Genomic DNA, 17,236 nt, shown 5'->3' on the forward strand with positions numbered 1-17,236 from the left:
TTACTCTATTTAAAGGAATGCTTTATCTTACATGTTTTAAATAATCTCATGCCTGAACTATTACATAAAAATACAACATCCTCTCCAAACATTGTGTTTGGCAGGTGTTTTCTTTTTTTTTAGTAAATGGTATACACCCTATTACACCCTTTTACATTTTTGAATGGCTTTGAAAAGATAAGGTGTCTCCAATATGTTTATAACTAGCAAATACTATTTCTTCAGAGAAGAGTAAGTATTAACAGAATGTATCTGTACCCTGTTTACTTTTATGGAGCATTAGGAGCATTATTGTATTAAGTGGCACAGAACCTTAGCAGAAGTGAAACCTTACATTATTCTGTGTGAGATCTCTTCACTGTTAAGTCTAAGGAACTAATAGCTCTGCGGGAAGTTCTCCCCCTTCAACAAGTATTACCTAATCACTCAGAGTACAAGTAAATGACTTCATCAACTTACGTCTTGTTTTGACATTTCAAGAAAACCCAAAATATTTCTAAGCTTGGGTTCATGTACCAGCAGTCACCACAGCCTGTCATATCACAACAGGCTTGCATGCTTGGGGATTTCCACCATGCCCGGCATCATTTCAGAAATGGGTTATAGAACAAAATTCAAATTTTCCCTTGGATTTTTTCCATTTCCTTTTTTCCTGTTACATAGCTCCTCCCTCTGCCACCCCTCCCAGGAGTGCATTAATTTGCCCAAGCTCATTTTAACTTGCATTCATTAACTTCATGGAAGCTGGACGAAATCCTTGATCTAAATCCAAACGTTGGTGAGAGCTAGCTGTCTTTGAGTGCGAATAGACTTTAGGTCTGGATGAGGAAACCGTGGTGTGATGCTGCAGTGCAACACCCCTCCCAAATCCTGCTGAGCTCCACATACTCACTGGGCATGTGAGCAGTAATGGTCCTCAACTTCACTCTCTCCCAAGGTATGGGATAACGTAGGTATGTTAGATGGGAAACCACAAAACTGGGAAACAGCAAACTCTTAGGTGACAGGTGAGGTCAGATGCTTCCAAGTGTTCAGAATCAGTGCAGTCAAGTAACTGAGAAACTATAAATTCATAGGTTTCACTATCTCAGCTGAAACTCTACATTGTGTTTCAGTGGCAAAACCACAAGTATCTGTAGTGGTATGTACTGTAAACGAACGGCTGCACGTGTGACTGAGATTATCACACATACAACAAAGAGGGAAGGGGGAAAAAAAGAAGAAAAATGCATCTTACAAGTAACTTATGTTTAATGCTTAAAAGTCTGAATGCACAAACAATAATCTACCATTATAGAAGTACTGGTGGTCAATACAATGCATTAGAACTATGTACAATGACACAGTTTAGTATCAAAATCTTTCTACAATGTAGAGTATTACGAAACTGTTAATGACATCAAACACTAAGCACTTAAGACACCATTTTTTGCTACCACATTTGGAACTTCAATAAACAGTCCATTTTAACTTGCAGCATCAATCCATTTCTAGTATGAAATTAAGTAATTTTCTACTTATACAATAAGATTTATCTACACGGGTCTCTTGATTTTGATCCATAGCAGCAAAGGCACTGTACATCAGCAGATCCACAGACTTAAAGATTTTTTTTTTAAAGCATTCAAAAAAAAAAAGTCACAGATCATAGTTTAACAGCAACAACAACAACATAAAAAGATAACATGTTGTCTCTGGCACAATGGCTCAGTCTGCGTCCGTTTTAGGGACATCCAATCAAGACTTGGATTGAACTGCTGGCGAACAAAGCAAGTCCTTATCCCAGTGAGAATCCATTCCTTTTTGTATGTCGGAATGAGTACTCTTGTACATCCTACCTCAGAGGTCATTGCTTTTGTAGTTTGTATATTGGTAGGCATCCATTCTTATTTCAGTGCAGTTTCCAAAGAACATATCAAATATTTTTCATAATCTCTTGTAATTGAAAAATTGCCTAAAGACACATATCCCCATTTTCAAGGAAACATTGCAAAAGTTTCCAGAAGTAACAAAGGTGATTCTTTGAGGCAACTTATTGTACTCTCTACAATATAACAAAGAGAGGTGTTTATATTAAAAAACCTAGCTTGACACCAAAATGCTTTATGTTTATCAACAGAAAAGCATTGAGAACAAATCTGTACACAAGATGCTATATTAACATTGCAAATATATAAATTAGCACATTCTTACTTAAAGTGAATTTAATTTAGATGTGAACTGAATTTGCCATTCATCACAGGCATGTAGATCACTGGCTACGGTTTGCAATTTCCTAAGTTTCCAAGACTGTCTAAAATAGTTAAGATACAGCATCTTCCCACCAAATAATTATACTGTAATAACACTTAGAGGTCTCATCCAAGAACAGGACTAAAAAATATAACAAAGTTTATTTTTTTAAATAGAAACTACAAGTCTATTTAGTGTAATTTTAACTATCTCCTGAACATCCTTCTCCAAGATCCCCAATTTATCCACCTGCAAAAACACAAGTATATGATGCATCTTGCAAACTAAAGCCGGGCCAGACAGCTTTATTTAATTAGTTCATTGTTAGAAAGCCTTCTTTAAACAAAATAAATACATTACAGCTATAATACATAATTAAAGAGTCAAGGTCACCATTAAGTATGCTTATTCCATCTTCTTCCAAGTAGGTATCTGACAATTTGGTATCACAAGTTCTTAATGAACATTCACAAATCAATAGCAAGTTAAGAAGGTAAAAATAAATTCTACAACTGTGATGAGCATTTAAGTTTTCAGTTTAGAAAGAAAAAAAAAAAAAAGAATATACGGCAAAGTGCTAGGAGAAGGAGTTCTGTCTGCATTCAGATTTGTCTCTAATAAATAACTTCATAGACTGTAGCTTTCTTGTCCCCAGAGCCAGTGACAATGTATTTGTCATCCACAGAGATATCACAGCTAAGCACAGATGAAGATTCTTTGGACTACAAGAAAAGAGAAAAGGAAAAATAAAATTACATCTTTCCAGTCCTTCAATCCTGAAGGGCTTGAAGATTAATTGGAAGAATTTATAGATAGGGAATACATGAAAAGCTCATTAAAGTATCAGTACCATAGAGGCAAATTTTTTTTAAATACTTTTGTTCCACAGTAAGATCTATTGTAAAATAAAGCAGTGGTAGAGAGGGAAGTGAATATTATGGGCCTAGAGGTAATCTATCAATCAAACAAATAGAAGTAGCGCTTTCTATATACTTTACAAGGATGAGAATTTATTAATATTTTATGCATTTGATTTGCATAAAAATGAATGAAAACCCATCTTCTTCCCACTTCCTTTGTTGTAAACAAGAAATTCACACAGAGAAACACTTCAAAGCCCTACATATCCACAGGTATGAAACAAAGAGACTCCACAGAAATAAATCTATCTCCTCTCATTACTTCCCCAACACAAGAATACGAAAGCATTGCACAAAGGAATTCATCACAGAGGACGCAAGTAGGAAAAGACACTGTGGTAGAACAGGACACACAGCAAGTGTGTAGGAGCTGGATGGGACACAGGATACAAGCATGTTGCAGCAGCTCTGCCTCTTCTGGCTTTACTGTCTGTTCTAAGATGAAGTGTATGCATTGTCACATTCACCTTGCTGTTCAGTGCATGTCTTCTTTACATAAAGATACATGTCCACATGATTTTCTGCCTGTTACCACAAGAGCTAAACACTTCCCAGTCATGCTGTGTTTTGGCAAAAACACCTCTGTTCACTGCACTAGAAATTTCCTTATGTACCCCTCGGTAAGAATGTCATACTGGAGTTTTTAATATCACTTTTAAGGGGAATGTGCTCTTGTTAGGATGATTTGGGCTGTCTATGGGGGTTGGTTCTAGAAATGAACAGCCTCTACTAGGAAAACTTAGAACCTACCTTTCTCATATCAAAATAAACTGCACTGTCTCCAAAGTGGAGACATGGCAGTCATCAGTGCACATGAGACTGCTCATTTAAACTAGAGCCAGCTAAACGGTTAAATTTTGTAAAAAAATTCCAAATCTACAGGTGTCTGCAGGTGAAAGAACAGAAAGACATGCCAAAAGTCCCACTTTTCTATTGGCACTGAAATGCTATTAAAACTGGGCACAGAGGGACTATAGATAGGTTGCAGCTTTCAGTTATACTTCAATATAAATATTCAATATAGTCCTTATCGCTTCAGTTTTCAGCTCAGGAGTCTGCTGGTCCAATCTACCAACACATCATCCAAGAAAAATACACATTTATAGTATGACTTCCACTGCTACATTTCAGACCTTCAGTGACTGTTCACCTAACAACATGACTTGGGTACTGTATTCCACCAATATGCAGAATAATGTGAGAAAGAAGACTATAAACAACATTTTTAGATTAAAGGGCTACTTTACTCTAAGAGCTGAATTAGTGAAATGGTAAAAAGGACAAAAACATTTCTTTCTCTAATTACAGACAAACTCTTTAAGGACTACAGTAATTAGCTGCATTTCCACCTGAAAACTCCTTAGGCTACTGACAGACCCTGAGATGTGCAGCTCTAGTGCACTTTAATGTATGTGGAAAACAGCTTTTAGGAGATTATTACCTGGAATATACTGGCTCCATAAGGTGTTCTCCAAGCATTAAGAAGATTATCTTTTCCAGTGCTTACAAACCATTTGCCTGCAACAGATTGATTAAATGTTATTACTGCATTTTGTTTTCAAGGAATACACCTCAAGAAACAGATGATTGTAAAAACAAAGCATTCACACATAGCCGAAGAACAGTAACATTTTCATCTGGTTGCACTATGATGTTCCATCACAAAATAAGCAGTACATAGAAAAAAGCAGTCAGACAGAGTTTTCTGAATAACCATAATACTTAAATTTAATACCTAGTTTTCAACTACACTCTGTAATTTAATAACTATATTGCATTTAAATTTAAGGGTAACCTTGAATGAATTTTTTGTTAAGGAAAACACTGATATAGAAAGATCTGCTTACCACAGTGAGCAAACTTGAGTGACAGCACACAGCTCTCATGAAGATGCAACTGATACTTGTCCGGCTTAGTAACATGCAGCACCTCGACATTGCTGTTCTCCATTCCTACTGCCAACCACTCACCAGTTGGACAATAGCCCAGTGAGAAGATCTGTAATCAGCACAGCACATGCTTCAATCAGTAAAGGAATGAGCTTGAGATATTCAAAACTGACCCTTGCTACACTGTTAGCACTATGCAAACTCACACTTTTGGTCTACTGCAGTTTTAAAAACATGACAATCCAATTACTACAGTAATGAAGATAAGTTAGTTCATGCAAACACAGCTGCAAAACTATGCTATTAAATGTTATTAAAACTGCAGTAGTGAAGTATTGAATCAAACTATAAAAGTTAATGTCCAAGCTTATCTGACAGCATTTAAAATATTTTCATAAAATATTTTTGAACTTGGACCTACAGAAATGGGAACAGATTGAGGAGAGGAACATTTTAATCTGGCACATGTTTTATAAAACCGATTTTCCCTTACTCTCATGGGAGAGGTACTAATCTGTCAAACAGTCATAATCCAGATAGACATTTAGCTGCCACAAGAAAACAAAAACAAAAAAAACCAAAACAAAACAACAACAACAACAACAACAAAGTATACAAGACTAAGGGAAAAATCCTTTGGAGTTTTCTTTGAGACTGATTTTTTGCTTATAAAGGAAAAAAAAAATTAAATATGCTTGTTTTAAATAAACATGAGAAAATTTTGTTAACATGCCAAAGGTTCTGAGACTGAACCTGTGATGTGAAGTCATGTTGCTGTAGCTGCCTCCCTTCTCTGAGATCCCAGGATCTGACTGTATTGTCCAGACCTCCTGTCCATAATTTAGTGCCATCATTAGAAATGTCAATACAGCTCGCTCCATCTGTGTGGCCCTGGAATTGCCTGAAAATATTAAAAGAGGATCAGTACATTCTGAGCAAAAGTACAAAATACCTTCTTTCAGTTCCTGAGTTGTAACTTAGATTCCAATAGCAATCCCAGATTAATACGAACTCTGGGACAGTCATGTGAGTTTTGCGATGAATTGATGATGCAATTAGGCCAGACAGCTAATTTGATTTCAAAAGGAACACTTTAAGAGTCAGGTACTCTGGAAATCTTTGCTGCTGGCTGTGTGAAACCCACTACTCAAAATAGTCATTCCCTCCAGAAGACTGTAGCATGATCAGCAAAATTACCTTAGTCTAAGAAAAATTTGCAGGTCACTGATGTTAAAAAAAAAAGAGCAGTCTAAATGGTAACATCAGGTAGTAAAAGCTTGATTTTACATGCAACATTGATATTACATGTAACAACAGATACAAAGTGCAGCACGCAGAGAAGTTCTGTGTGACCAGAGCTTACTGTGCATCAGTGTTGAGCCTCAACCCATACTCCTGAAAGGCTAAGTCTGCAATGCAGTATACATAGTATATACTATACATAGTATACACATATCTTTAAACAAAACATATTTCCTGGATTAAAGGGATTAGAGTGAGAGCAATGTATTGCATGGAAACAAAGAAAATCATCTGTTCAAGGAATCTACAGCAGTATTGATATCAGCTGATATTTAGGCCACTGTAGTTATGGACTGATCAAAAGGCCTGGAACTGTGAAACTCTCAAAACTTATAAATAATCATATAGACTTTTGTCAAGGTATTACCCTGGCTATGCTGAACAACAAAATACTGGAAGCATCTATGTATGGAGAAAATAGAATATATGTGCAAAAGCACATTTACTGCTGTGTCTAAATAATTCTTCACAACCTGATGATCCAGTTTGGTTGACCTACCTTACTAAAGTCTGGTTATGCAGATCCCACACTGCAATGTTGCCATCGCTACAGCAAGAGAAGCAGACCTTGGAATCAGGGCTGATAGCTAGGGCATAGCAAGCTGGAGCAGAAGATGTCAGCTCTGCTTTGATGCGAGGAGTTGGAGCTGCCAGGTCCCAAATGGATAACGTGCTGGCTTCCCCACCAACAATCAGGGTGCGGCCGTCAGGGAGCAATCTGCAGGAACGGATGTAGTTGTCTCTGTTCTGTGGAGACAGAAGCCATCAAGAGATTACTCATGAGGAAAGAAAACAGCATTAACATGAGAGCAGAAATCCATAAAAGTATTGTATTCCCTCCTGGTTTTAATGAGCCATTTATACTTATGACAATGATAAAGTGTATTAATGCCAGAAAATTACATGACATTAGGGAAGTACTTCAACTTGATCTACAAAATTCAGTAGTGAAAGATATTTAATCTTAATTAGCATCAAAATGCAAAGACCTGAACCCAGCCCAAAACAATTCAAGATAGCTGAATTTGACAGCTGGTGTAGAAAGTTGTATTTTCATACTCTGTTTATTTCAGCACATTAACCTCTCAGCATGGGAGAGTACCAAATTCCCTGCACACTTTCCCCCTTCCCATTCCAGTGAGACTTGCTGCCACCATCTAGGAGATGTCAGAGGAAAATATTTGGGCAATTTTCCTCATTTGTGTAGCAACTTGTGTAGCAATTCATTGTAAGTCTACACGTGCTGCACAGTTCTCATTTTACTGCCTCTGTAACAAGCAGCAATATCTCACCAAGAACTGGTAAATGACAAGAGAAAAGCTGCTAACAATAGTTCATCTTGTTAGCACATTCAAATAATTTGTGAATAACATACAGGGATATTTTTAATTGCCACATTAAGACAGGTCAATGCATTCATACACATACACATACACAAAGTAGGTGACACAATCCCCAAATATTCTGAGAGAATACAGCTGAAAGACAGCAATTTTTAGCATGATAGGTTATCAACAAGCTCTAAGATTGCCAGCGAATGTCAAAGTTTATAAACAATACTTGCTGTGCTGTCTTTGATCTTTCCTCCTACCACAATCTTAGGAAATTAAAAATGTTTTGATTCATTGTGGGAGAAAAAACCCACAAGTATGGTGAGGAACATACTTCAACCTCAGTTCTAATGAAAAAGAGCACAGTTAGAAATGCCATACCAACCTGTGACACCACCACCCACTTGCCCTTTACACCATAGTGCTATCACTGCAATCTTAACACAAGGTCCTATCTTCTTTCAGTGTTCTGTTCACTTCTTTCCATGCTGCTGTTCACCTACCAGGCAGTCCAGCTGAGAGACAGGGCTCTTGTTGCCAGGGTGGCTGATGTCCCAAACCTTGACACACCCCTTCCCACCCGTGTACACGTGTCTCGTGGGGTTGCTGATGGTAACTGCACACACAACTTCCCCGTGGTTCAGGGTGTTGATCTGACGGGCATGGCGAGGGATTCCTGGACCGATGAGGGCATCAGGAGGGAAAGGAACTGGCTGCATCTGACCATCTGCACTTACATGAAATGAGTATGCTCTGAGGGAGAAAAAAAATTAAGGCGGTGATTTAAAGAGTTTTACTTCAAGCCCATTAAGGAAAATAGAATCAAAGATGTGCTTCCACTGCAGGCATTCACTTTGTGCCATCAGCTCAATTTTTTCACAGATATTTCACAGAATATTCTGAGCTGGAAGGGACCCTCAAGGATCATCGAGTCCATCCCTTAAATGAATGGCCATATAGGGACTGGACACACAACCTTGGTGTTATTAGCACCCTGCTCTACTCAACTGGGCTATTATCAGGTATTTTAATCATGTAAGGAAAAAACATTTATTTATCTATATGATGGCTCTCAAAGCACAAACATAGGTGTTCAGCTTTTAATGTGGAAAGTTGAGCACCAGTCAAATGAGCTTTTACAACTCACATTATGATGATTTCTGGCATGAGTGAGGCTATATATAATTTTGGATGATATTTTGGGGATATCACTGCATGCAGAAAAGGGAAGGAAGGTTAGGTCAGGGCCCCCTGGAAGACAGAAATAGTTGGCTGGTTGCTGCCAGAGCATAGTGGGTAGCTGTGTGCCAGGGGACATTTGGCTGTTCGCTTTACTGACTCTTATGTGGCAGCTTCAGCTGGACTGCTGCCAATCTGTCCCAAATGTACTGTGGGTCCCAGGCCCCTTGAGCAAAACTGCTCAGCACTGTACCTAAGGGTGCAGTGAAAATTCCACCAACACTGAGGAGTTAAGTCCTCAAGGCACAGTTGCTGACAGCTGACATGACAGACCAGCAAAAACGCACTGCAATGGATTTTTTTCTGTTTTGTGGTTTGTTTTGGGTTTGGGTTTTCTTGTTTTTTGTTTTTTTTTTTTTTGTGGATGCTACAGATCCCAGTTTCTCTTGCCAAAATCAGGCCTCTCACTGAGAAAGAATCTGTTCTGTGATTGCCTCTTATGCCACCTGTGAATAACCTATCAACAGCTTTATCTCGAAGTATTTTCCAGGGAGAACAGTTAGGTTGTAAAATTGCCTTGTTCTGAGATGCTACCTGATACATCACATCTATTACAAAAGCACAAATTTTTAAGAGGGTTTACCTATACATACCAAGGTATGCTTAATGGAAGGCTTTAATTTTCTTAGACCTAAAAAATCATCATAATGCTTATGAAAAATCCATTGTCACAACAGTGGGATGAGAAGAGCTCACGAAGTAATTGTTTTATGAGAATACTTTGTAAGTTCACTTCCTTAATTGATACTTTGAAGTGAATAAACTCAGTATTACAATTAAACTACTGAATTTGTCATTTAAGATTCATAATGCATTAACACTAGATCAATAATTTTCAGTGGGACAAAATACATTAGCTATCTTTCCTATTGATATACTATCTTTCAGTATTTATATACTGTACAATACTCAAGAGTTGATACAATACCAAAGTTGAAAAAAGAGTTATTAGGGGCCAAATGTACCATATGCTGCCCACTTCATTTCATAATACTCAACAGCACAGAGAATTTACACATATTTCCCTTTAAGGTGAAAAAGGAATAAATGAGAAAATAACAATCCCAGAAGATGTGACAACTATCACACTCAAGACAAAGTCAATACAATCATGCTAAAGTCAATACAAGCATGCTAAAAGAACCACAGACTTTTAAAGTTTCAAGCCCTCTGGTAGACAAATGACAGTTATATTTAAATGTTTGAAACAGAGATCAACAGAGACACAACATTTAAAAATCTTGGAGATATACCAGAATTTAAGTGATTTGATTTCAGTTTGCCTCATGTTTTATTCCTCTCTAGTTTAACAGAAGTAAGATGTGAGCAGGGAGGTCTCTGAACCCCTGCAATTGCCATTTCTCTCACCACAGCCATCAAAGCCTAGCAGATCCAGAGACTTCTTTCCAGGTGACTGGCTCCATCAGGGATGAACTTAAATCCAGCAAGCATTTGAACATTACATCAAGACATTTCTTAGAGCCCACTGTATATAATGGATGAAGATCTGTGCCCCACAGAATTTTTAATGCAAGCAGCTGGTCTGCAAGCTGCTGTACATCAACTTCCATACCTGCCTGAGGCATTCACCTAACAGGGTGGCACAACTAGCAGACAAGTAAATTAAAGTGGTTACCAGCTTGCGACGCCTGAGAGATCTGGACCTGGTTCATGATTTGTGTGATGTGTGTACCCAAGGAGTTACAGGCACTAGGCCTGACCACTTGTATATTCCTAACCCTGTGCATCTGCAAGCTCACTGGCAGGTAAACATATGCATTTATCACACAAATCCAAGTGCCTGACTAACCTCAACCATTCCTACACAAACATGTTCACACGTAAAAGAACTTGAAAAGGACTGGGACAAATACCCCTTGGCTATCAAACCAGTATGAACTGGTCACAGTCTCCCAGAAGTGTCACAAGGAAGTGGAACTGGGTGAATCTTAAAGAAAATCTGGATCAATATGATCCCAGTCTGTGTAGCTGCTCCAGTTTTTCTGTTCTCTATCTCATGAGGAATGTGAGACAGAGAGTTCTTTGTCTCTGTAATTCTTCTTCCAAGGCTCAAAACACAAAAAGCCTGGTAAAGCAGGTCACATTATACGGGTCAGTTCCGTCAAGGATGAATCTGAATATTATAATAAAATAATTTTCCCAGTATTTTCAATCAAACAAAACATTTCAGTATTCCCTTTACTACATACAGCTGCTAAGCTTGCAAGTAATTTCAAGGCTTTTGTGAACAAAGAAATATTTTTTTTAAACTGAGAAGCAGAGTAGAGATGGAAAGCTGAGATCCCATTCCAGCTTGCATTTCCATACACAACCAACCAGTCAGATTTGAAGCTCATCTCCTTTTTCCATTTATTTCTGTCTCCTTTACTTTGTATCACCCAGTCCATGTCACCTGCTATTAGTCTTCAAAACAAATTTACAAATGCAACTTTAAGATTACACAGTGAGTCTCCTGCTCTTGCTGAATAGCTATACTTATTTCTATTCACACAATAGTTTTCAGTAGCTAAAGGGAATTCCAACCAGCAAGGGAACATGACTTCCAACAGATGATTGACTTTTAAAGCTGAATGTTTGATACTTACGGTTTTCCTCCTGGGATGCCTGTGAGATTAGGAGGGATGCCTGGTACTCGCATGTGATGATGTGGATCAAAACCAACCTATAGTTTTCCCCAAGCAAAGCAAAAAGGTGTATTAAAGTAAGAGTTAGGCAAAGGAAGACTGTTTAATTCATGTTCTCCATAGCATACTCCCCAAACCACAAAGTGAGTGAACTAGAGTTAACCCCACAGGTCTTATATTCAATGTAAACAGCTCTCAAAACTAAATGCACTAACAGCAAACACTTACCACTGGAGATCGCCCGTAAGCTGCCGCTGCTGCTGCTGCTGCAGCTGCTGCGCTCATTTGAGGGGAAATATTGTGTAGACCAGCATAGGCAGCTCCAGGGCTGGTGAGCTCCCCGTTCATACCAGCATGTGGCACAATACCAAATGGAGTAGGATAAGGACACGGTACTGCCATAGGTGTCCTTAAACCTGAAGCTATAAGGAGAGGGGGGAAAGTGAGAAGTCACAGAGGCATTCTAGACCCATCAGATGAAACATGAGTTTGGAAAACTGAAAAAAAAACCCACAAATAACCCATACCAACCAGCCAGCCAGCCAAGGAAAGACACACAACACTGTACTACAGTGCTGAAAAACCGGCTCAGCACCCAGTTTAAGCATCTGTAACATAATGACTTGTCATTACAGATTTAAAGGGAACCTGACAAAGGACCAATGGTCACTGTTTCACACCACCAAAATATTTGGACACTAACCTATTGGGTCCACACCTGGGGGTTTGCCGGGCACTGGCCGCAGTCCGGGAGTGGAGTTGCTGCCTGGAGTTGGGGCATCAGTCCGTGGAGTTGGGGTATTTGATTTAGACACAGGAGTGGTAGATTTCTCATTCTAATCACCAAGAAGGAAAAAGGAAGACAGTTTGTAACTTATTTTATCTTTATAGCTAGTGATTAGTGATATTAGTGATATTTAGCTTCTGGGTTTGGGTTTCAGCAGTCCCTGGCAATGAAAAGAAGATGCAAAGACACTGAAAAAGACAAGAATGGCTTTGGTAATTAACTACAGCCTTCACTGCTTTTCTCATCAGGAGAATCTGTACAATTCAGAATGAGGTAAATGACTGAAAAATCATTGCCATCTGATAACTGGCAGCATATGTGAAATCTGTCAGTGGTCTCACTATGCTCATGGACCTGCTCCCATTATAATTTTTCTGTGAGGGATGGACAAGAAGAGCAGAAAAAAAATCCCCAAACTGACCAACTACTCATACCCAAGAGTGGCGCTGGAAACACAGAATGAAGACAGTGACGGGTATAAAGTCAGGAACTGTGCAGTGCTGCTCTTGTGACAGACTTGTTCATCAGACACACCACTGATTCCCAGGTCTGAACCTGTCATTCCATCACCTTTCCTGAGCACTACATTCACTTTAAGCTTTTTATTTATTTATTTATTTATTTAAAATAACTGCATACCCTGCCCTGTGAAGAACCAAGAGGGGAATTACTGTGCAGCTCAGGTAGGTGATTAACTGTGGCCACAAACAGGAAAGGAAAGAACACCCCTTGCAGGCAGCTCTTTTCTTCTGCATTATGATTTGTGATGCAAGTCAAAGAAGGCTCTTGTAAATGACAGATTACTTTTTAGATAGAAAATAAAAATTATTGTTGTTGTATATAGCCTGGTAATTCAAACAAAGCTAACAACCAAATCACATCCATGCAGGGAACTGAATTTGCTATAAACCACAGCACAGGAAAACAGCTCAAGAAACCCCTGTGTATTTTTATTTATTCTCAGAATAACAGTTCTTCATATGGGGGAGGAGAAAAATATCTCTCAGAACACCCCATCTGTCATCTACTCACATCACCAGAGAAAATTACCTCTTCTTATTTCCAAAAAAGACTGTGGACTTTCTATTAATTCATTAGATTCCTTTGAAAAGAGGAATTAAACTAATATTTAATTGATACTTCACTGTGTTTTATTAACAGCTGTGGAAATACAAACTGTGTCCAGACAGAAATACAGTGAGCACGTATTTCAGCCTATGATTAGGGGTCAGAAGCATTTTGTAGTACTTACAAGGCTAAGTTCTTTGGATTTGGAGGAAGGAGTACTGCTAGAGGACGCAATAGATGCTGGACTAATTGGTGCATCTTTTTTCAGCAGTCGAGTCTTGTCCAAGCCATTTTCCCGTGGAGAGTGTGCTGGGCTCCCACGGGGAGAAGAAGGATCCTAAATATCAGGAATATGGGTTAGCATAAAAACTTCATACTAGCCACTAGTTCTTGTCTTGAGCAGTCCTCAATTTGGAATGAAGATCTGTCATAGGAAGTGACATATTCCTTCCATACTTAATAGATTTAGCTGATACAATTGTAAAATTGGGGGGGATAATGAAGGACAATTTGTTGTTTATTTTTTTAAAAACTCTTAAATTTGATGCCAACAATCTATGGATATTGAAACAGGCAAGTAAATATCTTTTTTCAAGTGACAGATTAAAAAGATTCAATGTGTTTGGCAGACCTGATAAAGTTCACACATGAAGTCATGGCCAAAGTGAAAGAAAAGACAGATACTCTTACAAGCTGTACCCCCTCTGTTGTGCTGGACTGGCTTCAAATATCTCAAAAGAACTTTTTGTTCATAGGAGAAACAACAAGTACTTTGTAGAAGTAAGTGTTTCAGATCTGATTTGTATTCTAAAGAAAGAGGATACAACCAGATTCCCTCAGGCATATCAAGTTCCTTTATGAAGGCACATGCCCTAATCCTATTCATAAAACCAATATGCACAGAAACCACTGAAGATACCCTCACCACCATTTCTGCAAGGTAGAAGAACCACCACTGTGTATACCTCATTGGAAACATCAACTACCAAGTTGTCATCACTCTTTTCACCATCACTGTCCTGCAATGACAAACCATAATGTGTTAAAAAAATTTTATTTAATATTCCAATGTCTCTTAATAACTATGAAAACAGAGGAAGGCTGCTTACAAATCTGCAGTGTACCATTTGTACTTTTACCAAACTTTATGTGGTAATACAATTGAAGTCTTTAGGCCACCTATAGGGCTTCTGCTTAGCAGGTTGCCACAACTACAGCATTCCTCCCCATCTTCACATTGGTGGAGAAGGACATGGGATGAAAATCTTCATCCAAAGTGGCACTGCACTATGAAGTGGGGTCAAGATAGATTTCACTGACAAGACCCAGCCTACCTAAAGTTCAGCATTATTGTCACACAACTTCCAGGTGCTTTGTATTTATACTGTTAAAAACAGTATCAATTGTGTTTAATCCAGCAGAGACATTAGGGGTATTTGGTCCTCATTTTAAAATTGGTTATGCACCAGAAATCAGGTGAAATTAGAGAGGAGCACTGAATTTCAACAATGCACAATGTAGACAATCTACTCACGTAACGAGTTGCTATTTCCTTCTCTTCTGTTTTCTGTTTTTTACTCTCTGAAGAATAATCTGTTGAATTTCTGTGCTTTTCTGCTGTCCTGAAACTGGCTGAGGGAGACACAGAAGAGCTCTGTAGTCCAGAAAGAGAAGAAAGCATCATCAGGCCCTCATTCACAAGAGTGGTTCATTTGTCACTACCCCTCAATACTTCTTACACTGCTAGTATGATCTGGAGCTGTTCTCACAGACAGCACATTGGGTTTTAACCAGTGACAGCTACCCAGCAAGTGTCTCACATTCACAACTGAACTATGTATTGCAAGAGACAGAAACAGGTGATCAACTGACAGATCACAGTGGCTATCTGCACTGCCAGTGGGATGAATTTTATGAATACTGTGCGCTGGTCTTGTTTTGGTTTGTTTCCTCTACAAATATCCAGGGTTAAGTCAATAGTCCCAGAAGAGGGGTGCGTGTTTGCACATGTGTGTGTGTTTGCCTGTGTAAATCAAAAAGAACAAAGAGGCTCAAGGCAAGTCACACTTCAGCAAACATTTGAATGAAGATTTCTACCAAAGAAAGAAGCAAGCTTCTGAACAGTTTTGAAGCAGGCAAAAACAGGAGAAAATACCTAAACTCACTTTATTTTACTGCCTTTTACAATTACAGATTATGCCTGTAGCAGACAGAAACAAAACACAGAATGGCTCAGTGATTCTCTTACAATTCTAGAGTTCTCACCTAGTAATGATTGCTAAAGAGCAAACATATGGGCAGGAAAGAAAGGAAGATAATGTGTGCTTTATGCATTATCATCCAACAACTCTACTCTGCTCCCTTAAACAAGGCAGGCAACATTTATCGAATTCTACCATATTTCCAAAGCTTTGTGGAGCCTGTAACTTCATATACGAAAAAAGGAAGCAATGAAAGATGCAACGTTCCCTCTGGGACAGATTTTAGTAGCAGCAGCAGCTTTTGGCCCTAGTTCAAGAAAGCATTTAAGCATGCACTAAACTTTATCTCACTCTGAAGTCAGTGGTTGAATGTACATAAGTAAGGGTGTGTTCAGGCTTTCTGCAGAATTGGAAATGACAGCAATGGAGAAGAAAATAATTGTCAGTTGAAATTCTGCTGACTGTATCCATCTCTGTCCTCTTTTTTTACTGGGGTGGTGAGGAACAACCAAAGAAATCTTGACTGAGGGATTTTAGATTCTCCCATTCATCCAGGAACACTTGTTTGGGGTTTTTATCTCCATGCATGATGGACAGTTGTTGTTCCATATAAAACTGTACAATGTAGCAATTTGGTTTTGTGGTTTTCAGTGCAGCTATTAACACAAATACAAACCAAGAAATTAGTATTTACATTGACTAACTTCTGTTCCATTGCTAATACAGAATTTCTTCTTTTTCTTATTTTATCACAGGCTTTTGGTAAGGATTCAGAATACTTAAGCACAGAAATTAAGCTGTGGTTATTGATTGTCCAAGTCACATAAAAGAATATTACTACCTACGGGGACACAGGTCCTCCTCTCCATTTTGCTGAAATTTCCAGTTCTTGAGAACAGTAGTTCAGATTAAATAAGTAGTAGAATTTGCAAAAATCTTCCATATTTTTGACTGGTAATTGTTAATTACCCTCTAAGAACATCGAGTGGAAATAAAAATTTTAGAACAAAGCTAGCACTGAAAGCACAGTCTGTGCCTTCCCATACTGCGCAAATACATCTTAAAATACTAATTTAGTTTTAAAGCAGATCATTAATCAACAATTATAGCAAATAACACAAACTAACAGAGTTATTTTTTACTCTGAAGCGACAACACATGTTAAGACATTTGGAGACAGCAGTGCCAGGGTACAGAAGCCCTTAAAATAAAGGCCAACTAGAAACACAACATTAAATGAATCGATGATTTGAAAAATGTATTTGTTTCTGCAATGATATAGCATAGCCTTTTGCAAAAAATTTTTATACTAAGCTCCAATTACATTTATATTCATTTACAATTTGGAAAGCAGAAGCTTGTAATGTGAATTCAATTCATTATTTCTCAACTTCACCCTACAGAAAGCAATTTGCTTAAAACGAAGAAAAATAATCACCAATAAACTACAAATTAAAGTGGTGTCTAAAGAATTAAACTACTGCACTTATTTAAACAGAAATATTTATTTTCATAAATTTGAAACCATACAGTTCCATTTTTCACAATCTGGTTAGCTATGTGCTACAGATACCATTTTAATCTTTGATTTCACTACTTAATAAAGTAATAAATTGAAGGTC

At 38.1% G+C, this 17,236-nt stretch overlaps 1 protein-coding gene across 3 annotated transcripts in view; it reads right to left on the reverse strand.

Moving 5' to 3' along the window:
• Positions 1-1,233: 1,233 nt before the first annotated feature.
• The window catches only part of LOC131573054 (transducin-like enhancer protein 4), a 97,843-nt gene continuing 81,840 nt past the window's right edge, over positions 1,234-17,236 (reverse strand). For 2 of the 3 annotated variants that reach the window (XM_058826633.1, XM_058826632.1), the window contains exons 9-20: positions 14,948-15,067; positions 14,379-14,432; positions 13,598-13,750; positions 12,262-12,394; positions 11,787-11,980; positions 11,520-11,596; positions 8,178-8,427; positions 6,843-7,090; positions 5,795-5,942; positions 5,000-5,150; positions 4,594-4,670; positions 1,234-2,954 (exon numbers count right to left, since the gene is read on the reverse strand). In XM_058826633.1, the coding sequence (XP_058682616.1) occupies positions 2,847-2,954; positions 4,594-4,670; positions 5,000-5,150; positions 5,795-5,942; positions 6,843-7,090; positions 8,178-8,427; positions 11,520-11,596; positions 11,787-11,980; positions 12,262-12,394; positions 13,598-13,750; positions 14,379-14,432; positions 14,948-15,067 (1,713 nt within the window). In that variant the 3' untranslated portion in view covers positions 1,234-2,846. The remainder of the gene's footprint in view (positions 2,955-4,593; positions 4,671-4,999; positions 5,151-5,794; positions 5,943-6,842; positions 7,091-8,177; positions 8,428-11,519; positions 11,597-11,786; positions 11,981-12,261; positions 12,395-13,597; positions 13,751-14,378; positions 14,433-14,947; positions 15,068-17,236) is intronic. The other variant, XM_058826634.1, reaches the window with a different exon arrangement.

This window comes from Poecile atricapillus, chromosome Z (assembly GCF_030490865.1).
Source record: "Poecile atricapillus isolate bPoeAtr1 chromosome Z, bPoeAtr1.hap1, whole genome shotgun sequence".
NCBI classification, from domain to species: Eukaryota; Metazoa; Chordata; class Aves; order Passeriformes; family Paridae; genus Poecile; species Poecile atricapillus.